The sequence below is a fragment of the Botrytis cinerea genome, chromosome 2 (assembly GCF_000143535.2).
Source record: "Botrytis cinerea B05.10 chromosome 2, complete sequence".
NCBI lineage: Eukaryota > Fungi > Ascomycota > Leotiomycetes > Helotiales > Sclerotiniaceae > Botrytis > Botrytis cinerea.
The window spans coordinates 2,526,583-2,554,457 of record NC_037311.1 but is presented as its reverse complement, the minus strand read 5'-3'; the positions used below and the strand labels follow the sequence as shown (position 1 = coordinate 2,554,457).

At 42.6% G+C, this 27,875-nt stretch overlaps 8 protein-coding genes across 12 annotated transcripts; 2 read left to right on the top strand and 6 right to left on the bottom strand.

Annotated features, from left to right (window-relative positions):
* Positions 1 to 92: 92 nt before the first annotated feature.
* On the bottom strand, positions 93 to 2,666 carry BCIN_02g07230 (hypothetical protein). 2 transcript variants are annotated; one of them, XM_001547978.2, is made up of 6 exons: positions 1,914 to 2,666; positions 1,825 to 1,857; positions 1,712 to 1,772; positions 1,198 to 1,647; positions 820 to 1,121; positions 93 to 714 (listed from the first exon to the last, which is right to left on the bottom strand). In XM_001547978.2, exons 1-6 carry the CDS (start codon positions 2,287 to 2,289, stop codon positions 257 to 259), a joined length of 1,680 nt encoding a protein of 559 aa, XP_001548028.1. In that variant the 5' UTR covers positions 2,290 to 2,666; the 3' UTR covers positions 93 to 256. The 2 variants fall into 2 exon arrangements, with proteins under 2 accessions (XP_001548028.1, XP_024547273.1); XM_024691502.1 differs by having other exon boundaries at positions 93 to 1,121.
* Positions 2,667 to 3,330: 664 nt separating this feature from the next.
* On the bottom strand, positions 3,331 to 5,525 carry BCIN_02g07220 (hypothetical protein). Its single transcript, XM_001547979.2, has 3 exons — positions 4,965 to 5,525; positions 4,170 to 4,911; positions 3,331 to 4,119 (listed from the first exon to the last, which is right to left on the bottom strand). Exons 1-3 carry the CDS (start codon positions 5,391 to 5,393, stop codon positions 3,626 to 3,628), a joined length of 1,665 nt encoding a protein of 554 aa, XP_001548029.1. The 5' UTR covers positions 5,394 to 5,525; the 3' UTR covers positions 3,331 to 3,625.
* Positions 5,526 to 6,015: 490 nt separating this feature from the next.
* Positions 6,016 to 7,538, bottom strand: BCIN_02g07210 (hypothetical protein). Its single transcript, XM_024691501.1, has 2 exons — positions 6,772 to 7,538; positions 6,016 to 6,703 (listed from the first exon to the last, which is right to left on the bottom strand). Exons 1-2 carry the CDS (start codon positions 7,314 to 7,316, stop codon positions 6,199 to 6,201), a joined length of 1,050 nt encoding a protein of 349 aa, XP_024547272.1. The 5' UTR covers positions 7,317 to 7,538; the 3' UTR covers positions 6,016 to 6,198.
* A 1,173-nt stretch (positions 7,539 to 8,711) lies between these two features.
* Positions 8,712 to 10,734, bottom strand: BCIN_02g07200 (hypothetical protein). Of its 2 annotated transcripts, none has more exons than XM_024691500.1 (3): positions 10,528 to 10,734; positions 10,148 to 10,427; positions 8,712 to 10,070 (listed from the first exon to the last, which is right to left on the bottom strand). In XM_024691500.1, exons 1-3 carry the CDS (start codon positions 10,673 to 10,675, stop codon positions 9,965 to 9,967), a joined length of 534 nt encoding a protein of 177 aa, XP_024547271.1. In that variant the 5' UTR covers positions 10,676 to 10,734; the 3' UTR covers positions 8,712 to 9,964. The 2 variants fall into 2 exon arrangements, with proteins under 2 accessions (XP_024547271.1, XP_024547270.1); XM_024691499.1 differs by having other exon boundaries at positions 8,712 to 9,948.
* Positions 10,735 to 12,553: 1,819 nt separating this feature from the next.
* BCIN_02g07190 (hypothetical protein) lies at positions 12,554 to 15,690 on the top strand. The gene has a single exon (XM_024691498.1). The coding sequence runs from the start codon at positions 12,853 to 12,855 to the stop codon at positions 15,292 to 15,294; it is 2,442 nt and encodes an 813-aa protein (XP_024547269.1). The 5' UTR covers positions 12,554 to 12,852; the 3' UTR covers positions 15,295 to 15,690.
* Positions 15,691 to 18,359: 2,669 nt separating this feature from the next.
* On the bottom strand, positions 18,360 to 19,691 carry BCIN_02g07180 (hypothetical protein). Its single transcript, XM_024691497.1, has 2 exons — positions 19,045 to 19,691; positions 18,360 to 18,964 (listed from the first exon to the last, which is right to left on the bottom strand). The coding sequence occupies exons 1-2, from the start codon at positions 19,547 to 19,549 to the stop codon at positions 18,615 to 18,617; spliced, it is 855 nt and encodes a 284-aa protein (XP_024547268.1). The 5' UTR covers positions 19,550 to 19,691; the 3' UTR covers positions 18,360 to 18,614.
* Positions 19,692 to 20,876: 1,185 nt separating this feature from the next.
* On the bottom strand, positions 20,877 to 22,262 carry BCIN_02g07170 (hypothetical protein). Its single transcript, XM_024691496.1, has one exon. It carries the CDS (start codon positions 21,866 to 21,868, stop codon positions 21,041 to 21,043), a length of 828 nt encoding a protein of 275 aa, XP_024547267.1. The 5' UTR covers positions 21,869 to 22,262; the 3' UTR covers positions 20,877 to 21,040.
* Positions 22,263 to 25,305: 3,043 nt separating this feature from the next.
* Positions 25,306 to 27,811, top strand: Bcspt10. 3 transcript variants are annotated; one of them, XM_024691493.1, is made up of 3 exons: positions 25,306 to 25,459; positions 25,518 to 26,278; positions 26,365 to 27,811. In XM_024691493.1, exons 2-3 carry the CDS (start codon positions 25,568 to 25,570, stop codon positions 26,371 to 26,373), a joined length of 720 nt encoding a protein of 239 aa, XP_024547264.1. In that variant the 5' UTR covers positions 25,306 to 25,459; positions 25,518 to 25,567; the 3' UTR covers positions 26,374 to 27,811. The 3 variants fall into 3 exon arrangements, with proteins under 3 accessions (XP_024547264.1, XP_024547266.1, XP_024547265.1); XM_024691494.1 differs by having other exon boundaries at positions 26,362 to 27,811; XM_024691495.1 differs by having other exon boundaries at positions 25,518 to 27,811.
* Positions 27,812 to 27,875: the final 64 nt, after the last annotated feature.

Sequence of the window (27,875 nt, the reverse complement as noted above, 5' to 3'; positions counted from 1 at the left end):
TGCACATGTCAACATGTATATGTCTAAATTTGAGAGTTTAAATCCACACACCAAAGCATCTGAAGTTAGATGGAAGAATACTAAGATAATCATGCGAAATATAATTCGAAAAAGATACCAAAAAGGTTAACTAAATGAATGAAATCAACTTTTCTATGAGCTAAAACTCCATTATACAACATGAACATTGAACATTCATGATCTAATAATCTTCAAATAACCGTAGCCATAACCATAACCATTATCATCATAATCTCTACATCATAACCACACCCCCAATAACAACAACCGCACCCCAAATCAACAACCCTCCACTAACCACTTCCGCCGCACCCCCCTCAAAAGCAACAATATTACCCTTATCCCCCAAGTTCAACACCGACGTAGGACTAGCCACCGATCCCGCCGTCTCATTTCCATTCCCCGCCTCATCAGGATAAAACGGTTTCGCCAAGATCACCCGTGACGGTTTTCCCGTCTCCGAAGACATATCCTCATCATCATCTCCCGTCCACGCAACGGCCTGTTTAGCGAGTCCCTGAAGCTGTCCCTTCAGTTCATCTTTTGCGGCATTGAGATAATTCTCTGCATTGATATCGAGATCGAAATCAGGAATGCCGCCAGATCCGATCCCGAGGAGTTCGAAAGCGGGGGTGACGCTGGGGAGGGCGGGAGGTGTGGGGATTAGGTTTGTGAGATCATTGTTGGGGTTTCCTGCACAGGTGAAGGCCGGAGTTAGCGGACATCTACCACCGGTGCCACAATTGGGGTATTCGGGGTCATAGGTGGGCTCGGGACGTGGAGGGGGGCTGCAATTACCTTCGTCACCGAAGTCTCCGATGCTTCCGACGAAATCGGAGATGTGATTGATAATGGAGTCATCACCTGCGATAGGGTTATTGTTACCGATTGGTTGAGAGGGTGGTTGTGCGACTGGAGTGTTGATTGGTGTTAGAGGGGTAACAGCTGGAGCATTCTGCGATTGCTGTGGACGGGCAGGGGAAGCTTGCGGTACTATAGCGCTGGGAGAACGTGATGGTCCTGCGACTGGTGTGTTGGAAGGTATAGGGCTGGCAACGTTTCCAAGTTGATATATCTTGACTGATTTGACTAACCAGTATCTATTTTCATCACGTTAGTTTCTTTTCTTTTCCTATTGAGCGGAAAGAACAGTAGGATTTGAAGAAGGGAACTCACTGATCACCAAAAGCCTCTGGTTTACCTGCCACATAATCCACACAAGTTGCCGCTTTTGGTGCACAAGTAGCATCACTCGACCAAACGGCACTTGCCCAATCTCCACAGAAAGTCGTATCGAAAATCAATCTATTCTCTTTGAAATGGGTATCGATATCGCAATCACCTTCGAAATTTGAAACTGGAGTTCCCCATTTACTTGGATCGGGATTGGGACCATTGATATCTGCGGGTGCTGTCCCAGCTGGGAAGAAGTAGACGCGGATATGGGACGAGGTCCATTCCATGGCATAGATACCACCGCCATTGAGATTGAATCCTCTTCCATAGCTGTTGGTACGTGTATCACTGATTCCGCAACCGACGCCGACAGGATTGGCGAAGTTGTTGCAATTGGCGCTTTGAAGAGTACCAGTTTGTCCCGAGCCAGCGACTGAGCATGTTGGTCCACTTTATTTATTCGTATTAGCGAAGATACCCCAAAGTCATGCTCGCGGTTTGCAGGGAGACTCACGAGTGTAAAGACATGAGATTGTGGTTCTGGCTATTCACACCCTCAATGATGTCGATTTCACCTATAACTGCTGTTAACGATTGGCTCACTCCTATGAATATAGCACAACATACCATTGTATGGCCAATTATACCCCACAGTCCACACTGTACGAACAGGTTAGCCTCAGATTCATTAACAAATACCTGAGTCAATAACTTACTTGCTGGCCATGAACCACAGGCACCACCAGGCATATGAGACAAATCCGCGATGAAAAGTCCATGAGTCCAACTCTTTTTACTTTCAATTCTTACGCTATTTCTTCCCGGTCCACTAGGATTCAATATCGTTTTGGAATCCACTCCCATATAGACTCCATCACTTCCGACTGATATCAATCCTTGCTGAGACGCAGCACTCTCACTCACATACGTAACAAAACCATGAGTCGGATCTGGGTCTGTGAAGAAATCAAACGCATCGAAAAAGCTGTTACCACTATAGCTCTCCTCTAACTGGTATCCTGTAAGTGCTGTAATGGTAGTCATGAAACTGGAGATGATAAGGCATCTCAAAAAGAGTGATGAGGTTGCCATTTTTGACTATTTTCACATGTATGAAGAAGCAAAGGAGGTGAAAAACGAAACGAGGAGAAGCGAGTGACTGAATAACAAGCAATATTATAAGATAATAGGAAGAATGGGCTTACAAGAGGCGGGGATTAGAACACATTCTTATGTTCTTCATATTTACTTCTGAGACTACTAGACTCAGACCAAGTGTTTCTATAGCCACTGATTTCTGTTGCCTCCAACCCATTAGGTGCTTCTTGATATGCTGGGAGTACTTTCGAAAGATTCTCGGAATGAAACTCGCATTCCTAGAGAAATTGGAATTTGTGTTGGTCACCGGGGAATGTTCCGTTCCTCTAGTTTCCACCAACCGAGCGAAGGGATCAAGAAAGCGGAGACTCGGAATGCACCATGTGAAGAATCAAGGGGAAATAATGAATGGGTATATTGAATGAATTGCCATACAACATGTACTTTCATGTGGCCTTGCCTGCTGTTAAGGTTAACAACTGACTTCATTGCGGTTCCAATTTCGCACATTTCAATCTCGCCCATTGAAGTTTACCTAAAAGAAAATGAACATTTTGCTAAATATTCAAACAAGGTATAAACCCAAGGATGGCATAAAAGGCGGTAAGAAATTCGAAATCCTCCGTATGTTCCATGTAGATCTGGTCTAGAACAGAGTTGGTTGCCATGTGAAGCATACATAGGATCCGGACTCGCCCTTCGAGTTACAATGATAATGTGAGACATTTGAGCGATCGTCAAAGTAAACTATACAGATCATCTATTGCCCCGAGCAACGAGGAGACTTTGTCGATGATCTTCGCATGGAGAAAGCATCTCGTGCCTAAAAGAAAAGCACTCGAGATTCAGAGTCCAGAATAATGGTCAAAACCTATTAATCACGTGTTAAAAGCGTTTCAAAAATTGTTGCACTTCTGTAATTTCATCTTTGCAAATTCGTTCCCTAATTGGCAACTTCGGACATTCATTCTATTGATATACAACAAAATCAGCACTCTTGGAGATGTGTAAATCAGATGTGAAGCTCTTGTTGCATATCTACAATACTATCCTGCAGATTTAATTCCATGAATTCCCCTCGTCTATTACGGGCATATTTGAGATTTTGGGGACACCCTTTGAACCAGTGCACTATTACAGAATGATGAGCATTGTAAATATAAATATAACGTTTATAAACCAAACAATCTGCCGAACCATCCATTCCCAACACCGACCAAAACGCAAATCCTCAATCTTCGATTTATAATATACAAAAAGATCATTTTGTCTTCCCTCTACCCTCACGAGATTACAGTCCGTTGCGCGGGGCTCAACTCATCTCCCTCTCTTACAATTTCATTCCCAATGCTTTTCCCACTCTCAAACTCTGTCTGATGCTCAGATCCAACATAATCTCCTCACTTCCTCCAGGAATAGCATAAGCTCTAACATCTCTGTAAAGTCTCTCTACCTTTCCACCTTGTCCACCACGACTGTAACTCAAACCTCCAAAGATTTGACTTGCCTCTCTGGCACAGAATTCAAAGGTAACAGTAGCTTGAGCCTTGAGACCTGCGATTGGCCCACCAAGTCTCAACATAGCTTCGGTCTCTCCCATTTTTGAGCATTGGTAAATGAGGGATTCGAGCCAAGAATATGAGGCTTCGATTTGACGCGCCATATGAGCGAGCTTGAGACGAATGACAGGATGGTCAATCAGTTTCTTGCCAAATGTGCGACGCTTGTGTGCGTACTTTACACATTCCTCGTAGCAGACACGGGAGAAACGGAGACATTGGATAATTATACCAATTCTCTCATGGTTGAAGTTTGTCATGATGACTATGGGATTATTAGCATATTTTCAAAGACGGCATTGCGACGAAACATACCTTTGAATCCTTGGTTCTCCTTTCCAATAAGATTTTCAACTGGGACCTTCACATCCTCGAATGTAACATATGTCGTTCCACTAGACCAAACACCTTGACAATCCATCTTTCTCGTGCTAACGCCACCAGCCGACCTCTCGATAAGAAGAACGCTGACACCATTCATACCATCCTTCCCAGTTCTAACCGCAGTTGTGAAATAATCACTCCAAATACCATTAGTGATCCATTTCTTTTCGCCATTGACGATATAATGTTTTCCATCTTCAGTCAACTTGGCCTCACAGGTCAAATTCGCGACATCAGAACCAGCATCTGGCTCTGTGATAGCCAAACAAATTCTCTTGTCACCATTTAAGATTCCCGGTAGAATTCTCTCAACCAAAGCCTTCTTTCCAAATTTAACCAGAGGTGGACAACCAATTCCGAATCCTCCGATAACATTCCACACAAATCCACCGCTTCCTGCACGCGACAATTCATCGGTGAGAAGCATTTCGTGGAATAAATCCCACTTCTCAGGTGCCACACTCTTGATTCTATTCTCTGTGTATTGAGTTGGATAGTGCATACCCATCAATCCAGCTAGATACCCTCGAGTTCCCATTTGTTTGTATATTTCCTCTGGCACTTTTCGTGCCTCGTCCCATTCGCCCACATTTGGCTCGATTTCGGCCGAAACCCATTCGCGGATTTCTTCGCGGAGAGCAGCATGTGTCTCATTGAAATATGGTGAGTGGTACTATCATCACATTAGCATAATTCGCAGATTTGCGAGACTGGAAGAAAACATACACCCTGATACCACGATGGATCCGCAAATGGGATCAAATCACCATACGGATCCAATGGTTCCGATTCCTCCTCAACCTGCTTCGCAGCGGTTGTTGGAGCAGGCACAACAGCACCGCTTTCCGCCTGTGGCTTGACTGCTTCTTTTGCTGGTGGAGGAGTCGCAGGGGGTGTTGGTGGAGCTGCGGCTTTCTTTGTGTCTAATGATCCCACCTGTAGCTTTGCCTTGTATTTCTTGAGAATACCTTCATTATGGTATTTCCAGAATTGTTTCGAAGCATCTTTGCCGGCAACTCTTGTAAGGATCTTTTTGCCGCCTGGATGGTCGTCTTGGAATTTGGTGAGATCATAGACATCTTCATCTACGACAATGAAGAGATCATCAGGCTTATTGTGCGATGCAACATCACTCTGGCTGAACGTCTTCGACATTTTTCTATATGTGTTGGTCCGTATGGGATGATTTGTTGCTGTAAGTCTTACGATGTAGATATATTGATTCTAAATAGTAATAAAAACAAGAAAGTAAGTGGAGAGGAATAAAGTAGGTGAGGTGTGAAGAACGAGTTGTTTTTATTAACTATTCGGAGATGCTACTCGCTTTGGTCTGACAAGCAAGCTTCTCTTTCACATGTCACACTCACTTCAAACAGACATCGCATGCAATTCTTGATTCAGCTGCACTCCACTCCGTCTTCCGTTACCAAACCAATTTCATATTGCATCTAAACTCTCTTCACCCCGGATTTTCTCCATCTTCTACAAGTCAAATGCTATCACCTGCCTTCCGGAAACACCTCATGTGTACTCTGTCTTACGATTTCCTCTCATATGATTGGTCAATACATCGTATCTGACATGTGAAATCCTACCGGTTGCATTTAGCGTTGATATCCGGATACCGAGGTATTTTTCACCAACTCCGAAAATAGAACACACGTGACTGTTCTCGGCATGTCTTGAAGTTCAAATGAACATGAAGTCGAAGTCGAACTCGAACTCGAACTCGAACAATAAGTGCAAACGAAGAAACACTCAGGTAAAATCCCAAGTTTCACCGGATTCCTCACATGTCATGCATGCCGCCAGATCTGACTCGGGATGGGAATCCTAATATGCTATGGTATTCTGCTAACGAACGCTCAAATCAAGTCAGTCCGAGTCAAATGCTAAGTTTTGGCCGTGCAATGTTGCTTCAAAAAATCCACCCAATGATATCGACCATCCGTTCCCCTGTTTAAACTTCAGACCACCCCTTATAAACAATCCTACTTCCATAAACTTGTCCCTTCTTGAGCAATACTTGTCCTCGCCATTTCTCCTCGTTGATTGCATTCACATATCGACTTGGCTCAACACAGAATCCACTTCTAGCCCCTCGAGCCTCAAGTCCCTCAACTGCTGGTACATCGATGTATTTTCCAGTATAAAATTGGAATGCGGGTTCGGTACTCAAGACTTCCAGATGGATGCCAGTGTCTGGATGAGAAGCTTTGACTAATGTAGTGAGAGGCGAGGATCGTGTATCAAGGGGAGTGGATTCAGATTCCGCATCTACGACGAAGCAGTCATCAACATTTGGTTCCTCGGGGCCCAGTGTAAATTCCTTATTAGGTGTAATGCTCTCATATGGCTTTGGGCCGGAGGTAGGAATACCTCCATCGTCGACTGGTAGATAGTCGTTGGTACATAATGTGACTTGGGTACCTTCAATTGACGATTTGCCACCGAGGTTGAAATACCTATTATGATATTAGTCGGGTCTGTTCTGAGAAAATAAAACTATTTGAGTTAGACAAAGACTACTCACGAATGATTTGTGACATTGACAACTGTTTCCTCGACCCCCTTTCCATCATCCACCAACTTGACTTCATATTCCATACCCAACACTCTGACTTCCTTACCATCGACCTGTTGTTTTCCAGTAGTATAAACCACACTAACATCCAATGTTCCCGGGTAGCCTTCATCGCCATCCTCATCCCTCAACGTAAACTGCACACTTTCACCTCCCACCAATCCCTCAACCCCCGGGATTTCTTTCAATCCCACCAACTTTGGGCCCTCCCAAACACGTTTACCCCATCCCTTTACACCACCATGTAAAGCATTCACCCCATTGTTCTGCGCAAGAGTATAAGATTTTCCGTTCAGAGAATTGATCTTCGCATTCGAGATACGATTCGCGACTCTTCCGATCGTCTCACCAAAAAACGGCTGATTGTGTTTTTGATAGAGCTCTGCGGTTGGAAATGATTGGACGATATTCACCGATTTGTCTTTTGTGGGGACGAGGAAGCTTTGGATGATGGCTCCCAAGGGGAGAAATTCGAAATCTGCATCGAGAGGCATTTTGATATTTTCGTTTCGATAGTTGGAGAATGAAGGATTTTAGATGAGGGTGAAAAATGTTCAAGATGATGTAAATAGAGATTTCCTTTACGAGAAGAAAATTGGTGAGGTCATATGAGGAAGGAGGGGTAAATGTGTCTTCAGCCTGATTTCGAGGAGGTGGGGTGAATCTATACATATGGGGAAAGTGGGGGTGGGTTATCCATAGAAGTCAGTTTTTCCGTATATGTATGATTAATAGGGGGTTGGTATTAGATGAATCTTGGGTCCTTCGCCTAGATAATAATAATCCATGCTCTTTATGTGCATTTTTGAAGCTTCAACGGACATTGAAATGTGTCTCTAGAATCCAGATATCAATTTTGCCAATGTTATCTCTTTCCAACAAAAAGACTGGACAAATTCTTCCATCAATTATTTAAAGCTTACAGTAATGGTTCGTTGACTCATAATGAATACTCTAGTCCTATATGATATTTGTTGTGATAGTGATACGACATTGTTGAATGAAGCAAAAATCCGAAATCTAGTACTTAGTGCCTCGCCAATTTCTCATTAATTTGGCGCTCCTGCCCCCTATCTCGCTTCCGAGATCGGTTCCTCTTTATAGACTACCGTTTTCTGGCTTCACTCTTTAGTTTTCTGATGCTTCCGTGTTAAGTACTTTTTAATTAGTCACTGTTCAATTTATTTTCAGAACTGATCGCGGGTAACATCTGCCAGAAATCCATAATCGAGAATTCCAACGTTCTTACGAATAAGTTCATTTACATTGTAAGTACTCATCTCCCATTCTACAATCGTATAGATGAACATCTCAAGTCTCACAAATGTCACACAGGGAAAGTTTCCGGTTCGTACTCCGCTACTGAGTAGTATAGTTATGTGAGAATAGGATTGCACAAACTTCTGATGCACCGTTAATGGTCCAAACTACAAGTCCCATGGCCATGTTGCGTCGGGAATTATATCTCAAAACTTTCTCTCGCATTTTCGCTCATTTTTATGGATTGAGTAAAGTTGTTTCAATCCAACAAAAGCCCGAATGATAACGATATGCACGCTCAGAGACTATTATATCCGTTTAATTACTACAAAAATTTCGCAACATATTTAAGTAGTGAAGCCCCCTATATCATTATTGCATATAAAATGATGCCTATAGGACATCTATGGGAAAGCTAAGCTTTAGAACAGACGCAAATAAGCTTAGATCACCTTGACTGTAGACCTTGCTATACAGTCAATCCGAAAAAAGGCTATAGTATTCATTACAGTTTTTGAGAGTAGCCTGTGTGGAGACGAACAACATAATATTGACTCATAATTACTTCATAATCTATGTATACCTATACGGTACTAACCATATGACCTAAGAGTTACGAGGAATATCGTTGGGTGTGATCATATTGCGAGGGGCCACTTTGCGAGGAAGGATATTGCGAGGAAGAATAGTGCTTGGAAGGGTGTTGTGAGGAGCCACTTTGCGAGTAATGATGATGACCAGTCGGCCAACAATCATTATAGGCAGATAATCTCCTCGATTTCTCGATCGAAGTTTCGTCAATTTTAGGCGCAAAATTCGGTTCAAATTTCTCCTCTGCCTGGTATGTTGCCCTTCCACTTTTGATAATCCGACAGTATAGAAGAATAGGATCTGATTTCATCGAAGTCAGAGTCATAAGAAGATGGTGTTTGCATTGGTTTTTGCTTTGTAAAGGCTGAAGGAGGAAATTTATCGTTCATACGGGCTGGTGGTTGCTTTTTAGTCCTCGAAGACTGATAATTATCGTTTTCAGCAACTTTCAGTGGCGATGAAGTTTTTTTGGACACTATATTTATGTTTGGCATTTTCTTAATGATACCTACAAGATTGAAGGCCGGATCTTTTCCAAGGCAGACCCATATTGGTGTCGGCATGGAAACCAATATTAATGTTGAGAAGCTGTCGAATCCAGCTTCAACAGTAATAGAGTTGGCAACAACAGGCATCATGCGAAGCCATTCACTGAAGAGATCAGCAGACAATTCTGGAACCATATCTTCCTTGAGTCTCACACTCAGTAAGATCCTCGGAAATTGTTCATCGGCAGAAAGAAGGCTTGAAATGGGTGATGAATCAGAATCTTGATCAGAATCTGTCCTTTCATTGCTCGCAAAAGAATCGGGGCTTGGCGATCCCAGTGATTGCAAAGGACTTTGCAATGTCATCGATTCCGGCTTTGGCTTTGGGGTTACTGAAAGTTGTATGCTGGATGGTAAAGCTTGGTTCTGAGTAAGAACAACATGCAGTGGAGCTTTCTGCAATTCTCTACCTTCAGGCATCCAGTTTTGTAGTCGGCATAGTATTCTGTTGTACAGGACCGCTGCGGTAAACTTCGGATATGAGCTCAACAGGCGTAGTTCTGTTGTCAAGGCATGAGTGAACGAATGGCGACCAACGCCATTTGCAAAATTATTGAAACCACAAGCAGCAATGAGCTCTGTAGTCCCGCAACCATCTCCTGTGTTGGCAGTGCCTGATGAGCAGCAGTCAAGCAAGAGTAGAACGTCGGATTTTGCTTGTTCCAAAGAATTTTGAATGCCGCCCCATTTTACCGTTCTAAAACTAGGGTCTCGAGGATCAGAGCGACTAATTGCATGAACTGTTAGCTTGAAGGAGAAATTATGGGAAATTCGTCAAGCAGTGTGCCCAATAGTTCTGTAGTCACAGACTTGATGAAGCTTTCCAAAGACGGAAAGGATTTTGAACACCTAGAAGTTCGGAAAATCGAGATGTGTCAAATACAAGATTGAAAGCGTATCGTAGAAAATGTTTGTTGATCACTTACCTCACCCAGTCCGGCTGCCGATTATGAGCCAGCATGCCATGACCACCATAATAAACAATCTTCAGGTGTTCCGCACTATCTCCACCCAATTCAACAAAGTCCAAAATTCTTTGGTTTAATTTTTTGTGGCTTCCCTCGCTGGGAATAAGATAGGTCTCGACTTCGAAGTTGTAAATAGAAGCTAGAACAATTCCTAATTCGTGGACTTCTTGCGAAACAGGCAGATACGGGTCTTCGTCCTCCCACAATAATAGAAGAGCGTAAACTCGAGGATATTTGACTACAGAGCTTCCAGTCAACAGGATTTTCTCGAAAATTTGAACATCGAGGCAATCAATAGTTCACATAGAGTTAGATGTTAAGTGTTTGGTATTACTTACTATTTTCATCATTCGGATAAGCCGCATTAGCAGCTTTTTGCACCTTTTCACCAAAGTCGCATAAGGTGATATGATACTGTAGTTGACTCAGATCATGAGGCTCAATTAAAGGGCCAGGAAAGACGTCGTTCATCTCAGTGTCTGTCATTGTTCCGTATGACTTCAATCATCGAAGTTTCAAAGCACGATTCTGATGTTGAAAATTTCATTTAGGGGTAAGAGAAATCAATCTGCAGTCAGCCTCATCTCACTAGCTAACCCGAATCGGTAGGTGGTACTATTCTAGATGCTGGTCAATCTTGTGATCTCGACACCTTTCTGAAAATTACGAGTTTTGAAGCAGACTGGAAGGGAAATTGCCGGCGGTCAATATAATACGCCCTTATGTATCTTATCTACTAATATGTATTAAAAAGATCATTTGGGGGGTTGAGCATTAAAGGTATTGTGAGATTTTTGAAGGGTTTTGAGTTTGTACAAGCTTCAAGGTGATTAATTGAGCCAATTGGGCAAGATTAGGATGGTGTTTACCTGTATTTTTCAGGGAGAGAGATGTATGTGACAAATCTTGAGCTTGTATCGAATCAACCCCTTTACTATTTCATCGACCCATAATGCTTTCTCTCTGAATGCCACACCTGTTTTGCGCAGAGGTGCACTCAAGCAGAAACTCAACGATGCCGCCAAAGATTGAGCCCCGCATTCCTACCTGCAAACTTGCTTTCGTCATTATACCCAGTGCATCATATAATTGTTTACAGCCTGTTCTCTCATGAAGCGATCGCAAACAATAACAGGGGCAATTGGCCCAGAATGGCTAGGACTGTAATTAGTACTTGTTATCAAATCCCACAGAATTCGTGCTGAATGGATCGAATACAAAAACCGTCTAGCTTCCTCAACAGGAGACAATATACCAATGTTATACTTGCAATGATGGAGAGATGTATCTTGGTGGAGCAGCAATCGTATATCAAGAATCATAGAGTTTAGATCAACTGAGAGAAAACGAGGATGCGAAATTTCGAACTCAGAGAAACATTCTTCTCGAGCAACATGGAGAAAGCAAGAGTAGAAAGAGGAATACATATACCGTCTCTTTTTTTGTGTACAGGAGCGAGATGGGCCTCCATCACTCAAGTATATAGCACTAATGCCAACAAATACTGTATGTACTCTTCTACAGAAACTTCGGCATGTGATCTAGAATTTTGACCCTCATTTCTGGCAAAGTTTAATAATAGAAGATTAGAACGTAGAATGCGAATATGGATGCATGTGTATGCAGTGGACCTGCGAGTGTAGGCAAAGGAGATTGGCAGCCCTATGGGAGAGAAACTTTTCTTTGATGCGAAGAATTGCTCCAATGAAGGCATTTGCATTTTTATTCAAAGCTGGAAGTTCAGCCAGGTAGAATTTTAGCAAATGTACGACATTTCTGCAGGAAAATATCCCACGCCAACGGAGGTACGTCCAAACCACTTAGTTCAACACGACGGACGCAACATCCCACCAACGGACTCCCATTGTGGCTCAATCAGTTATTCAGAATCTCGCTGAGTGTTAATGATCCGGCATTGATCCGATCGGATAAGGAACCACCACCAACGAAATCAAGCTTGTTTCTGAATCTTTCTTCACTTCCGCTCTCTTCCTATGGGCTCGTTCGATTCAAATGCGTCCATATCATCAACAGCGAAATACCCTTTACAATCTCTGCACAAGGATTCGACATTGAGCGTCCGGAAATGCTGGTGGAGTCGTTGAAAGCTTCTACCCCATGCTCTTAATGTCGTGGATCCAGCTGCAGCCCTGCAGCAACGGCCAAACATTACCATTGAGGAAGAGTTCTCGAAATTCCATAATCGAGCCATACTACCTTGGACCCTTTCGCTCTCCACTCATGAGTCAACACACCATGCTGTACTGTATGTACCGTACCACGCTCTTTTGTCGTGGCCATATACAATTTGGCCCCGTTGTCCATCTACCATCCAACCAATTTTTGATACAGTGGGGTGCCACAGGAAATAGCTACGACGCTAATCCCAATGCGGTAGGATGTAAACAATTAAATTCATCTTGATTTGATTTCGCATGTCATTTCATATTCAAGCCCAAATTCACTCGACCCTTTCTCTCTGGCATTATTTCAACCCATGTTGCCTTTAAGTTCTTGCTTTGTATTTTTGCTTTTGATTCTATGAAGCATCGAGCATTTCCTTAATTCCATACGCAATACACTGTACAGTATTCACCTTGCTTTCCGGCGAGACAACAAACATATCAATTGTCGATCAAGGTGAAAACTCATACATCGAGGGTATGGCGGAGAACGACGTAACCATGACCGTGGAGGTTGATCAACCTATTGCTTTACGAAGACAAAGAAGAAGTTGTGTTGGTCCAGAGACACGATCACGATCACCCTCTCGAGCTTCAACGCCGTCTATGATCGAGGTATCAATACCTTTACCCGCAACACCCAGAGCAAGCAAACCTAAGAAGAAGGTAAGATATTCCGATCCAGGTTCAAACCTTCTTCAGGGATCTTCTTCTGGCCTGACACCATTCCTTCGAAAATCATCGCTCTCATCTGCGAGATCAAACCGTCGACATTCAGCACCTGTAAAGCGACTACTGGATCGTCGGCAGGACAACGAGCCATTCTCCGGAGAATTCCAATTTGCCCCACTACGACAAGTGTTGGATGGCAGAGTTACTAGGCGTATGAAAAGAAATCGACTAAGTGAGGAGACCAACAAGATTGACTGGGAGAAGAAACATGAGGCCAAAGCAAGAAAGTCAGAAATATTTCGACTCAAGCAGGAATTGCAGGAAAAGGATCAAGAGTTGCAGTGTATCCAGGATGAGCATGACGCTGCAAGCCAATTAGTATTTGAGGCAGGCACATCCATTCGTGCAAACCCTGTTATCATGGAGAAGTTTCAAGAAATGGAACAAGAGATCCAGGAGCTAAAAGCAGAGTTATCACGAAAGGAAGAACGTTCGAACGCTCAACATGACTGGCAAATTGGAACGCAGGATCCATTTGATTTCGATGACGATGATGATCACAGTATCAGTATGAGTGTGGCGGGAGATCATGATGTCTTTAATAGACATGATGATACTGACATGGTGGTCGACTCTTCATATGACGACCATGAGATAATAACTTTTGGCGGTCCTTTCTCCAATTCAGATGACCTGACAAATGCGCACAATATTCCACCTCCATCACCACCTGCCACAATAGATGATACATCTTCGCAAAAGCTTTTCCATGAATCAACGTCGACGCAAGCTAACTTCCCGGATCCTCTCAATGAAAAGCTCGAAGCTCAACTTCTCCACTTGCAATCCGAGATCAAGAATCTTACTTCCACCTTGGCACTGAATAAAGACCATGAACATCGTCTTTCCCAAAAGTTGATGTCATACATCCCATCCGATCAATCTCATGATAGCTCATCTCTCGACTCTGCGCTTGATTCAATTCTTACAACTCTTACTATTGCTCAAGCTCAGGCTCTTGAGAAGGAGGCATCATTCAATGCTCTCTCAAACGAAGTGACCTCTTTAGGATTCTCCATAGACCCGGAAGCCACCATCAAGATTATTTCCGAACAATTCCACAACGCAAGACTCGAGTTCGAATATCTCAATCCTGGGGAAGAAGCTGAAGGATTCGAAAATGACAAACTTTTGAGTATGTTGCTGGGACGTCTCAAGAATTTAGTCGAGAAGACAAGGGAACAAGATGAAACCATCGATCAGTATCATGCACAAGAAGTCATTCTTAGACGACAACTGGCCGCTCGTATTGATGCCCTGCAAGATGTTCAAAAGGAACTATCCGCTGTTTCAACCGCTGTCTCAAGAATGAGTAAAGAACTCGCCGAGAACGAAACCTCAAACTCACGCCTCCAAAGCGCGCTGAATGGTTATCGAAGTGAGGTTTCTGGGTTGGAGAATCTTGTTGAGAAAATCGAAAAGGAGCACAAAGTCGTCGAGGATGATCTGAAACGTGGAATTCATAACCTAGACGATCAACTCCAACACGAAATTTTCAGGGCAAATGCATTTGCCATGGAGCTTGAAGGGAAGAATATGATTGTGGGTGAACTTTCGACAAGATTAACAGCTGCTTTGAGCGCTTCTGCCAGTCTCCGGGATCTTCTCAATGAGAAAGATGGACAAATACTTCTCCTTGATCGACGAATCAACGAGGATTTCACAGAACGCGATGAGAGAATAACGGAGCTCCAGGAAGAACTGGAAAGAACAACACGCATTCTGAAGAACACTCAAAAAGCGGTTGAGAACTTGCGACAAGAAAACTCAGATCTAAAGACCGAAAACGAGGATCTTGAGAACTGCGCAGAACAATTGAAGGGACTAGTCAGCAAGGAGAAGAGAAGAGGAAAGAAAATAGTTGATGGAATGAGAAAACAACTTTCTAGTGTCATGGATCTCGGAAAGGGATATATGGAGAGTGAGAATGAGTCCAGTGAGACGGAAGCTGGAGAATTCACAAGAAATCTGCAAATCAAAGCCCCGGTTGTCAGAAAAGGTCAGTATCTGGATGCGGCAATGGCAAGAAGAAGATCAAGTGGTGGTGTGGGAGCTAGTGGGAAGAAGAAGAGAAGAAGATTTGATAGTGGATTAGGATTTTTGGAGGAGGAAGAAAATGAAGCTGAGGATGAGGGAGAGGAGAGAGAGGATATTTGTACCAAGAGGGAGGAAGTAGATTTACTTGGTTGATTTATGACGCTTTCACTAATGACTTGTCTGGATTTCTGGAGTTGGATGCCGGATACCTTCTATCATATTGTACTATACCGCTCTATACCTTTTGGGGGCTGGGAATGGGGTGGATTAAATAGGATGGGCATACACATGGTGGGAATGGCAAACTGGATTGACAGACAGACGGATGAATGGAAGTCTGTCTGTCTGTCTGTCAAACATATCTGTCGATACGGTTCTATTTGTTTTGTTTTGTTATTCTGCGGTATGTCTAGAATAGGAAAGATTGGCTGGAGTAGTATGATATGACATGATACCTCTTTTTGTGTATGCAAATGGAGATTTGGCGATGAACATGATATGAGGGTACTTTTTTTTAGTTAGTTGTAATGATGTAGATAATTTAGCATAAGTTCTGTTTATATTGATCTTGACTTGATGATTTCATGTGCTATATTCATGCATGTACACTCAGAGTTCTCGCTCTAGTAGTAGAGCGAGGTGATGATTTTGAATGGAGCTCTAGTAATGATAGTTGTGTTGGAGATATATGTAATTGTGATTAAGCTGGATGTGATGTTATAATAGGAGTGTCCTTTGGGTTATATGTATGGGTAAGATTTGTCAGTGATAGGCACGTCGGGGACCTAACTTCAGTTGCATTCGTTACTAATGTGAAATTGAAATGTGGGAATGTGAGAAATTATGGTCGGCTGTAACTTATTTGGAGAACAGTTCAATGCGGTAAGAGATGAGATTGAAGTATCATGAAGCTGTTCCGTTGATCAAATTGAGATCGTGACGATTTGGAAGATTTTCTGTGTATTATAAGAGGAGAGTAAGAAAGAAGTTGATCTAGGGGGTTGGTCTGGGAGTTTGGAGATGTGGGAAGGGAAGGGAGGGGAAGGAGGGGGAGGATTGATGGTGTAAAAGTAGAGTGGGAAGTGTATGTTAAGCGGATGTGGGAGTAGTTCAAGAGATGGGAGTAGCGAAGTGAGAGATGGAAAGGGATGTTGAAAGAAGAGAGTGGATGATTCGGTGAGATGTGTATTTAGCCTTTCTATACTTAATTCCAGTATTCAAGTACACGCACAGAGTATTGTTATTAAGTATTAAAGCCTTGCGCTACATCCAAACGCAAAAGAACATTGTAAATAAGTTTTCAAAACCCTCAAATTCCCCTCAAAGAACCCCCTCATTTACCTGGACGTTCTCCCCCCTTTTCCACTAATCCCTACAATCTCACAACCCAAATCAACTATTCCCCCCTCCCAAAAAAAAAGAAGAAAAAAGAAGAACTGACCCCCTATCTGTTTATCCAATATGATTTCTCATACCCACAAGACTCCATCTCTCAATCCCTTTCTTCAGAAATTCCAATTTCCCAAATCTCGAAAATCTTGAAAAAAAAAATCAACTTTCTTGTTCTCACAACTTTTTCGAACATTTTTTTTTTTGGAAGGAAGTGTTCCAGATGGCACACTCTGTCATTTGGGACTGGAATATCAACTTTTAAGATGTGCAACAAGGGGGAAAGGAATGGGAACTAGGTATTTTGGGGAGCTGTGGTTGGTTAGGGTAGGGTTCGGGAGTGGAGGATTGTTGTTCCGAGGGAGGAGGAAGGTTGTTTGTGGTGGTGCAACTGTTGAAATTTGGTTGAGAATGGTGGCATGGTAGTTTGGAAGATACGGACTGCTGAATATGGAAATTTTGAGATGCTTGTTCGAGGAGCTTTAGTTATGGAGCTTTGTAAATGTATGGGTGAAGTAAAAAAGCTGGTTATCCTCTGGGAAAGGAGAGAAAAAGTTGATAATAAGGATTAGTAAGGGTTTAATGTTAGAAATAAATTTCTGATTTGTAGTTCTATATATCTGATAACTGTGACTTTTCGTCAGTGATGGTTTTGGTGTCTTCCCTTTCCCTCCAATATTAATTGCCCATATTGTCCTTGTACTACGTTCCTTTATGTTCTCCTTCTCGCTTAGTTCTACAACATTGAAATTTGATGTGTATCTTGATGCTTGGATGTAGATGAAGTTGACAATATTGACAATAGTGCTTTCAGTGTGCAAACTTGTGGGTAATCAGTTCTTCTTACCGTAAGCAGATTTCCTCCCTGTTCTGATTTCTCATCATGCTCTTTTATTCTTGGAAACTAAGCCAGATATGACTTGTCTTAGGTGTCACTAGCTTTTCTTTCATGTTCGTGACCAAGTGTCTAGGCATATCTCCCCTCAACCACCCTCTTTCACCTGTACTTACATCTACAATCTCAAGATTCTGGATGCAGTATTGAGACAAACCAAGCTGTTATAGATGCCATCATCCAATCCATCTCTCATACCCCCAATAAGCAACAAACTATGTCAACTATCACAAAGAAATCTGGCCCTTCCCCCCTTTCCTTCATCAACCTCCAACACCACAAAATGAACTCCTTCTACAGTAAAAAGTTGTTTAAATGATAGGAAACCTGTTCACTGACATCAACAAAGCCTATTCTTTCAATCAAAGCCAACCTTGAAGCAAAATTCCAAGTTCTCAAAAATTTTCCCAAAAAGAATAAAACTTGGAGATCTTTCTTGAAATCTACCTGCCTACCACAAAGTTTATAAATTGACTGGGAATTCCGAAATCAGCTATTTCAGATATGCAACAAGAAGCTCTCGAACTGCAACAAGATCATGTGTTTTGAGGTTTTGAGAATTGTGGTTGGGCGATCGGAGAAGGGGGATGGTTATTCCGAGTCCGAGGTTGAGCCAAGTGTGGTTCGTGCAGGAACTTGGGGAGTTTTTGTGTGCTTGTACGGTTCTGTGGAGTGTGCTGTGCTTAACAATGCTTACAAATTTACTGATAAAAGATGAAAATAGGCCTAGCTCTTGGAACTCTTCTCTATAGAGAAAAATGTCCTTGAAGAACCCGACTTTTCGTACTGACTCCTGTCTTAGACTTCTATCTTACAAAGAAGATGCAGACTGCGAGGAGAACTTTCGTCCAGGAAAGAGGTTAGCGAGGGTGATAGATACCTTGAATTTATGCGATGTTGATCCTCTGATAGAACAGTGAGAGACGGGTGCATCTGAAGAATCAAATTACTGGTGGATATATTGGTAGGTATCTAAAGCTCAATACCATTACTTCCACTTTAACGACCTTTCTTCTGTGGCTATGCGAAGTAACAAAGTTGCCCATTTCTAATCTACAGCTTCACATCTTGTCTCTAGAATTGACCTTTGAACAAAATAAGAGAGACGGAATATTCAGATCACTCGACCCAATCCTCTCCTCTTGCAACTTTCTAAGTTTCAAACGTATTTTAGTCAAACATCTCACATTTATCGACCTAAACTCTCTTCCTTCTTCTCCCACGGTAACTCCATTTCCGGTGTATAAAGTATTCCATCGCTCGGTCTTGGTTTCCACATCCACCACGTAGCATTCCCTTTACACTCATGTGCCATCTTACGCCAGATAAATCCTGGTTTTCCATTCTTGTAGGTGGTATCTACGATCACCTCATGAATGGTTCGTAAGCCATATTTCTCATACAGAGAAATTCCGTCAGCGGTGGCCTCTACGAGTGCTTCTACATCCATTTCTGAGATTTTGGACATTCCGTATTCCATGAGTAAAGATCCGTAACCACGACCACGGTGATCAGGGAGGGTAAACATCATGGAGAGTTCTGGAAACATTAGCAGGAAAAAGATGGCAAGTATGAAGACTTCCTAAGAAAAATAGAAGTGATTTAGAGAGTTGACTCACGAGCATGAGGTCTTGTCATCCTTGTCGCTCTCATTCCAAATACTTGGGAAAGAATCGCCTTCACAAACTCACGTGCTTCGCCTTCGGGCCACCAAGATGCAAGGCTAATGTCTTCCTCTTCAGTTGTCTCCCCGTCACCATTTTCATTACCCTTATTGCCATGATTGTTGTCATATTCGCCATTTTCTCCATCTTTCTTCTCCCCAAACGGACTCGCTTCATGAAATAGCCAATTCGCTCCCGCCAAAACCTTTCCAGCATCCTCTCCGTGATCATCCTCATCAACAATATACACCCAAAAACTATCCCTATCTGCTTTATGAGATTCCCAGAATCGATTCTTCATCCCCCGGACTGCAGTCGCTACTCCTTCGGCGGTAGGTTCTTTAATCGGAACAATGAGGCCAAGAAATGGGTTGTAGGGATCAGCATACGATACCCACATGCAGTCCACTACAAGGCTAAATTCTTCGAAAGTTGCGACTGTACGAAGTGTGGGGGGCATGGTGGGTTCAAGTGAAGGATAATCTCAGAATAAGGGATCTAGGTTGGGATAGAAGAGTTATAGGTGGTGGATTTCCATAAACGCGTTCCAAGTTTGACAGTTTAGGGTTTCTGATTATGGTTTTGGAAATGTGCATCTCCACAGTATATAAAGACTCTGAAGAAAGACATTTTTCGATCTTCCTCGTAAGTTTCGAGGCGCAGCGGTTGAAGTTACATGAATACATAAGCACTTATTCCTAGAGCTCTCAAGCTTACTATGAAACATCATCAGCTATTACGAGTAAACTCTTTTGATGTTGTTGGTGACTGTTGGAGATCTCATGCATGACAGGGGGCGACTCGGTAAATAGCCAATGAAAGATTTCATAATGGTCACTCCAGCTCTGCCATACCAACTAACTGCATTCTCAATTGGTTCGATGGATTTTGATTTCAGGAGATAAGATATGTGCGTGATATTTCTATTGTTCTATCATATCGTTCTTTTTCCTCACTGGCTACTCGGATATTCAGTTGTATGACTCGATTTAGCTTCAATGAGAACGATCCTAAGTAGAAAAGACAATATGAAACGACATCTTTAACCGTTTGGATACGAAAAAATCATTGGGAATCATCTAAAAGTTATCCATAGAAGTATCATGGGCACGTCTTTCACGACACACTTCTATTCTGGGAGGAGGCCACGTTTTCAAGTAGCTGCATCGAATTCTTTAAAATCGATACTACCCTTCATGGAATCAATTATTATCGATATAAAAACCTAAATCTCACGTTCGTTAAACCACAAGCCCAGCAAAATCTCACATTCTCTCTGCACTTTTCACACAAGCGGTGTGCGCTACGATACTAGGCATTGGCTTGCAGAGATACTGGTAGTTATTGCATGTCACGACACAAACTGCGGCGCATATTTAACTCTGGAAGCGAGAATACTTGTGTAATGGCGCTAGATGTATAGATTGAGCTAGACTTAAATGATTTGGAAAATCGAGGTGAATAACGACGAACTGTAACCTTTTTATGTATTATGATTTCATTCGTAGTATTGAGTATTTACGTTTGTTGTGGTGGATAGTTTTCTAAGCTTCATGATGACGTGAAGAGAGTGTGCTTGGGGGATAGAAGATCAGTGCAAAAACCCAATTCTGATATAAAGAACTCCATTTTCGAATTATTGTAGGGTTGTTTCGGTGTCATATTATTGTTGGGTTTGTTTTTATGAAATGGATGCAATACATTTCACTTTCAGTTATTACGGGGCACGATATTTTTCTGAATTATTATTGTCAACATTTCGCAAGTAGTCACTAGTTCTAGAGGGATGATCAGGATATTCAATTGATTTTACCGCCTAATATGTAAGACCATCGCGTGATATAAACCCCTTGACTCCCCCTTCCCATTCACCCATTGTTCGAATGATTGAGCAATATATCCTCTCCCGAAGTTACCTGCCATAAAATCGACCACTCAGCCCCATGGAAAATTATTTTTTATTCAATAAACGACTTAGAATATCATTCATCTCGAAGAGACTCTTTTCCTTGCGTTCTGCAGTATCTGCTTCCGCAGCAACCAAATCTTTGCGTGTTGTCGTGGAGAAAAACTTTATCGCCGTTTGCATATCATCCATGTTGACGTCTCTAGTCATCGTCTTCCCGTTGCAATCAGCCCACGAATCCCCAATCATCACATATGGTCCGACCCAACCTCTTGCCCATCCTGTGAGTTTCTGAATACACATATTCTCGCTGCATTGATTGAGAGAATTTCCGGCCTCCAAGCCAATGACGGTACCCGGTGTCCACCCTTCAAAATCTTCTCCTGGTCGTGAAATTACCCAGGTAATAAGATCACCCTGTAAATTTGCGGTAGTGTTTGCTCCTAGAGCAAAAAGGGGGGCACACAGTGGGATGTCAGCATCATGACATTCGTGACAGCTTTCGCAGACAATACAGCTGTCGCAGAATGGAATGCAGGGGTTCTGGTTGATAACAGGACAGGGACACCAAAATACATTAGGGTTCTCGCTATTGGGTGGAAAGTAAAGTGCGAGTTTGTGCTGAGGTGAAGGGCGAGCGACATGCTTGGAAATATTGGATATGCAGAAACTCCAATGCTGGGACCTGCAGTATTCAGAACAGTAGTATTCGAAATCAGTGCATTCGCAGACGAATCCTTCGCATGTAATCGATCTCTTACAAGTTCTGCATGGAACTGGCCCGTTGTTCGTAGTAAGTCTTGTGTAATTTGGCCGTCTGAATGTCACCATATTGGGATGATTTAGAACTGACCAGCCGAATGGTGCCGACATCTTGGTAGATAGAGTTTGTTTGGTTTGGTAAGAAGTGATTGTTTGATATTCCTCTTTTCTATTGTATTAGAATAGTACTTTGCAGTTTCGATTGAAAGTGAAAGATGATGAGGTTGTTTTGGATTGGATGAGAAGAGTTCAGATCTGGAAGATGGTGGTTTTGCAAGAAGAAGAAGTCGTGGATTCATGGGATACTTTTTTGTATTTAACCAATCTGGAACCCGTCTGGAGGTCAACCGTATCTATATTGTTTGATTTTCTTGAGCGCGCTAGTCCGAGTACGGCAGATAATATTGAGTGAGTGTATCACCCTAAACGAACTTGGGACCGTAGTATAGAGGGATGGAGTAAAAGTCGTATGTGAATCCTGCCAAATGTTGAGCTTTGAAACTTCGGTATGTAGTATATCAGAGATATTAAACAAGGTGCATACCGATAGAGGTCAAGATAAGAAAAATTCTATATCGTTGCCCGAAACGTATTTTATAGTCAGGTGTTTTGTTCATGTTTATCATTCAGAATCGCACTTGGTGCATATTGATGCTATATTGAAGTGAAGTTGAAACGCCGTATCTCTTTCAGAGAATTATTCACTCCAGAATGATTTCGTTCCAAATCGCTAAAGCTGAGAGGGAACATACTTCATTCACCGTAAGGTTGACAGACTACTTGACACCAGTCTACATACGTTACTACTCTGTCATTTACGGTATCAGGTACATTAGTTCAAGTTGAATAAAATGTTTGATACTACTATAATATGGTTATGCTACGTACTAGCCTGAACACCGGTACAAGTGGCGTAGTCAATACGGTTCCTAGTACATGTTTCCCGAGTGTTTCTAACAAAATTATATTCACTGAAACTAGTAGAATGCGAAGTATAGCATTAGATCTAAGTATCGGCTTCAGTTGGGTCACTCAGAATTCTTGATTCTCTAGTCCAAAAACAACAAGCCGAACATTGGTCTAAGTAGCTAAAAGTATCTTCATTTACGATCTTATGTGCAATAGTAAGAAATTAATAATGTGAAATTCTGATGGGGCAATATCTCATATTAGTGCCTTATCTATCTAGCAGCAATCGTTTACTGTGGTATTTCTCGAAAGAATTTCGCCATCTTTTGTTGTAGTATGTCTCAAACGTATGGCCCAATTCCTGCTTACACTTCAACCTCTCCAAAAACAGGCAATTCTTAGATGAAAATTTGACAAACATTTACTATCTAGTCATAATTCTTATACCATAAGCTTAAATTTACCGATAGGGGTTTCAAATCTATATGAAGGGGTCGGATATGTTGCGTCATCTTGTAGCACTACCTATACAGTAGTAGAGTTGGCATATCTTGAACACATCCTGACCTAGGTATCCAGATGAGTTAAACCTTAGGTATTGTATTCTTTCGAGCATCTGTGCTTGAGAGTTTCTGTGGACCTGAGTCAGGTCAATTGCCTGACGAGTCATCTCTGGTCTAGTTTTTTCCTACTATGCCTTCAATTTAGCAGAAAAGGTATCGATGTGATCACTCTGGTCCATCTCGTACTGGGTGATTTTATGAGAGAGAAAGCCTGGGCGAAATAATGACTGGTCTTGGGGTGATGTAGATTCACCCCGAAACCTGTTGGGTGAATCTTCCTCTCCTCTAAAGCTTCCAGAGTTGGTGAATGAACCTTTTTCTGTTATACAGCTTTCAAACTCGCTTCCAAACTCGATGGCTTTTGCCGGGAAATCGAAGCGAGTGAAGGGTAAAATATCTGAAGTGCTTAAACTTGGAATACCTGATATATTTATCGATTTCTCATCATTGAAATCGAAAGGCAAAGATTTCCGAGTTAGACGTGCTTCACTTGTCAGGTTCATTGATCGCACTTCATCAGAGTCTGAGCCTAGCCATTCTTATATATTGTACTCCAATTATGAATCTTCGTTGTCCAGTACATCCTTCATGCTTAATATCTGACTGGACCATTCTAATGGGAGCATCTCGTACTGTCCCAGAGGCGTCCGCAAAGCCATGTGAAACAATTGTTAGACATGCTTTGTCCTTTAAGCATAAATCACATCCTGCTGTTGTCTTCCATAAAGTGAAGCAATCTTGATCATATCTACATGTGAATACATAGTTGGTCAGATTTGCCTTTCCTCGATATACCAATACATCCGGCTCACGATCTGGATATATTTCTGACGGCAACAAGATACTGATCGCATAATTCTTGATTCGTGGTAACATGTCTAGCTGGTCTTGACGTTCTTGAAGATTTTGGTGGTCAATGCAGAGTTGATCAATCCAGACGTTCAGTACAAAAGCTTTGGACCAAAGAAGCTCCAGGATATAGACGGCATTTAGAGGGACTTCGCACACCACACCAGATCGACGACAGCTAGTCTGGACTTCCGGTTCTCTGTCGGACTTTCTAATCCTATCATTTCAGTCACAACCGGGGCAAGATGACGTGAAGTTGGAGAAGGGATTCAATGCTCAAAACCTTGAGCGCATTTCTGGGATTGAAATAGAGTGGACTTGAACTATGATGGACCACCTTCGATTGATGGATGGTAATAGACGGCTAGCAGTATTTCACTATGCTTCTTTTCTGGAATGTCAATGCAGTAATAAGTTTGTTAAGAGCTTGTTTCTTTGAAGCCCCGTGTAGGCTATAGCTAACTTAAGAAGCACTATATTTCCAGCGGACTTCATACAGGAAACTGTTCGCAGCCTAGCGCTTTTATTCCCTCAAAATGATAAGGACTGTAGAAGGTAGTTCAAGAAAGTCACGACTTCGCACAGGCTTGATAAAAAAAGCGATCCAATGCGGCCGTCTCCGGGCGGAAGACAGACGTATTTAAAAAAAAAAAAAAAAAAAAAAAACTTCAAATACTGGGGCGAAAGGCTGTCCACCTTAAAAGAGCTTTTCGATGAGGCAGAGCCAGGTACCATCAAACAATGGAGGTTTCATAGGAGGAAGCGGGTGCAATGGTATACGCTCTGGGTTGCAATCTGGGTCCTTCTCTTGACTGTGATGTTTGGAACCATCCAATCAGTGGAAGGAGCTTTGCAGGTCTATAAAGCATTCCAATCACCGTCGTAAAGTGGATCATGCTCTCGCGACACTGATGCTAACCTTAGCTCAACCATGGCTTTTCAGGTGTGAGTCTGTATGCTCGCAACAGAATGGAATTGTTGGCCTTCGGCAGCTGTTATTAGGATAATCTGAAGAGTAAATCAAAGCAATTCCAAGAACAAACCCCGAATATTCAGGCATTGATTAAAATTGATACAAATTGGCTGTTGTATTGATGAATTTCTCACAAATCAAGCGATCTCGGCGATCTACTAAATTCATGACTTCGCTTACATAATCCCCCCACCTCCCACCTCTCCGACGCCCTTCTCTTGACAACTTCAGTTGTCGTTCTCAGAACAACAGTTGCATATCTCGTCACTCCCCATATACGAACGAATACATATCTCAATATAAAAATCTTACACTTCAAAGTTTTTGAAAGCTTTTTGATATTGCTTTTCAAATAATCCTGAGAATTCCACAGTTGTGATCGTGCGGGTGTGATATTCTTATTTTTGGGTTCGTCGTCTTGAGATGGACGAATTAAGAAGTTGTAGTGTTCTAACGATATCATCAGTGTTTACCCCTGAACCCCTTTAATCCTCGCATCGCCGATAAGCATTGAAAATGCCTGCCATGCTCGATGACCCCAGCGCTCCCACAGTCTACCGAACTTCAGGGTCCGCACCTTTTCCAGATCCTCACGACACAAACCCCGCACTACCCCTCGATGTTTTCCCTCGACAGGTCACTCTACGTGACCGAGTGACAATCGCTACAATCGTGCCTTTCGCGTCAAAAAACCGAGTACCTCCCTCACTTCTCGCATATCTCAGCGACCAATTCAAAAAGGAAGTTGAATTGGGGGATACATATCCTATGCTTGACACTATGCCACCAGAGAAGTTTGCATCTTATTGGTTCCAAAACTTCGGTGCAGTAATGCTTCTTGGTAGTATTGAGTCCGCAGATGAAGTAGTCGAAGGCAAGAATTGGGCTACAGAATGTCTAGGTAGTTATTATATAAAGCCCAACTACCCAGGGCGTAGCTCCCACGTATGCAATGCCGGATTCCTCGTCACAGATGCTGCACGAGGCAAAGGTGTCGGGCGTCTACTTGGCGAAAGCTACCTTCACTGGGCTCCACTACTCGGCTATACATACTCGGTTTTCAATCTCGTATATGAGACGAACGTCGCTTCTTGTCGCATTTGGGATGCATTAGGGTTCAAGCGTATCGGACGTGTCAAGGGCGCAGGAAATCTCAAGAGCTATCCAGGGCAATTTATCGATGCTATTATATATGGGCGGGATTTAGGGCCTGATGGCTCCGACTTCGTGAGTGAAGAGCGCTTCGATAAAATCAAATTCTACTTGAAACATAAAGAATATCCATTGGGTGCTGACCGCGCGGAAAAAAGCAGACTTCGTAGCGCGGCCACACACTACAAACTACTACCGGACGAGGACAAGCTCATGTTGAAAGGAAAGGAAGTCATTAGTGACCCACAAAAACAATACGAGATTGCGCGAGGTATACATGTACTACAACATGGAGGAATCAACAAAACCACAGCTATCATCGCCGAGAAATATCACTGGGTTAGAATCAAGGAGACTGTTAGTCTAGTAATTAAGAACTGTGGAGAATGCAAAGAATTGGGCAAGGCACCAGTTGTCAAACCAGATTACCAAGCTCAGCTAGCCCGCCAATCTCCTCCTAAAAGTCAGGATGTAACAGATGCAAACATATTATCTTTACCCGAGCAACAACAACTCGATCACCATCGAGATATTCATCAACATCATGATCGACAATCACAACCTTCCCATTTGCAGCATGATTTCCAGCAAATCCAACACCATCATGACCACACCAGTACATCTGTATCACCACAAGTTCTTAACCGCAGACTACCATCTCACTCTCCTCATCTTCACAGTAATCCCATTGTTCACCTCAAACAACATCAACCACCTATTTCCCAAATGCAACTTCATCACGCAGAAACTCGTACACAATCTCAAGCTCAGGCTCAGGCTCAGGCTCAAGCTCATTCTCATTCCCCATCGCATAGACATTCTGCAACAGATTACCTACAGATAGACCCTCAAATCATGGATTACACACATACATCTCATTCTCCGCATCCGCATTTTGACGCGCATCATGAACATGATACGGATTCCTTTCAGGCGATGTTGGAAAATAGAGATGTAGATGTAGATGTGGATGCAGATGGGGGTGGGGGCACTGGCGTGGACGGAGACATTGATGATATGCTTGTGGATCAAGATGAAGTAGAAGTAGAACACATTGGAGATATCGGAACAGTGGAGCATAATAATACCGGGGATGATATAAATACCGATGAGACAATGAGTGATTCGATGGGAAACCCAAGACACAAATCTCATGATGATGTTATGGCTACGGCGAGATTAGCACAAGGAATGATTTCGAGGGGCGTAATGGATAGGAATGAGGGGTGAGGGGCCTCAAAGGGTGGGTTGACGAGTTCGGATACAGGATTTAATAGAAAACTGATGGATAATCGTTAATTAGATGGAGCCGGCACCAGGCTTCGCGTTGCATACCGTCTGTCACTGACTGGCGATGAATACAGGGAGCGGCACACCAAGGATCACAGTTAGTACTTGCAGCCTCTGATTGAAGTGTTAAAGTGTTGGATTGTTAGCTCGGGGGCGCATCGTGGATAGCCTACGAGATACTTTGCAGATCATGTCTTGATGTTGAGGAAATCATCACGTGCATCTAGTTCTAATATAAAACAGCGTAGATTGTGCATACAAGAGATGCACACTCTAATAAACTTAGTTTTTTTTTCGATACAATAACATCATAAATCATAGTACAACTGTAATATCCAAAGACGAACGGGCTCCATTTCCAAAGAGGAGACACCTTAAAAGA

Coding starts and splice junctions, on each gene's coding strand:
- BCIN_02g07170 (XM_024691496.1), bottom strand. CDS start 21,868: ATGTCGGCACCATTCGGCTGGTCAGTTCTAAATCATCCCAATATGGTG.
- BCIN_02g07190 (XM_024691498.1), top strand. CDS start 12,853: ATGGCGGAGAACGACGTAACCATGACCGTGGAGGTTGATCAACCTATT.
- BCIN_02g07210 (XM_024691501.1), bottom strand. CDS start 7,316: ATGCCTCTCGATGCAGATTTCGAATTTCTCCCCTTGGGAGCCATCATC. Junction 6,704..6,771: donor GTCAATGTCACAAATCATTC/GTGAGTAGTCTT, acceptor ATATCATAATAG/GTATTTCAACCTCGGTGGCA.
- BCIN_02g07180 (XM_024691497.1), bottom strand. CDS start 19,549: ATGCCCCCCACACTTCGTACAGTCGCAACTTTCGAAGAATTTAGCCTT. Junction 18,965..19,044: donor GATGACAAGACCTCATGCTC/GTGAGTCAACTC, acceptor TAATGTTTCCAG/AACTCTCCATGATGTTTACC.
- BCIN_02g07230 (XM_024691502.1), bottom strand. CDS start 2,289: ATGGCAACCTCATCACTCTTTTTGAGATGCCTTATCATCTCCAGTTTC. Junction 1,858..1,913: donor CTGTGGTTCATGGCCAGCAA/GTAAGTTATTGA, acceptor CTGTTCGTACAG/TGTGGACTGTGGGGTATAAT. Junction 1,773..1,824: donor GTATAATTGGCCATACAATG/GTATGTTGTGCT, acceptor CAGCAGTTATAG/GTGAAATCGACATCATTGAG.
- Bcspt10 (XM_024691495.1), top strand. CDS start 25,568: ATGCCTGCCATGCTCGATGACCCCAGCGCTCCCACAGTCTACCGAACT.
- BCIN_02g07200 (XM_024691499.1), bottom strand. CDS start 10,675: ATGACAGACACTGAGATGAACGACGTCTTTCCTGGCCCTTTAATTGAG. Junction 10,428..10,527: donor TTATCCGAATGATGAAAATA/GTAAGTAATACC, acceptor GAAGCTCTGTAG/TCAAATATCCTCGAGTTTAC. Junction 9,949..10,147: donor CGGCAGCCGGACTGGGTGAG/GTAAGTGATCAA, acceptor TCATGCAATTAG/TCGCTCTGATCCTCGAGACC.
- BCIN_02g07220 (XM_001547979.2), bottom strand. CDS start 5,393: ATGTCGAAGACGTTCAGCCAGAGTGATGTTGCATCGCACAATAAGCCT. Junction 4,912..4,964: donor ATCCATCGTGGTATCAGGGT/GTATGTTTTCTT, acceptor ATGTGATGATAG/TACCACTCACCATATTTCAA. Junction 4,120..4,169: donor GGAGAACCAAGGATTCAAAG/GTATGTTTCGTC, acceptor ATAATCCCATAG/TCATCATGACAAACTTCAAC.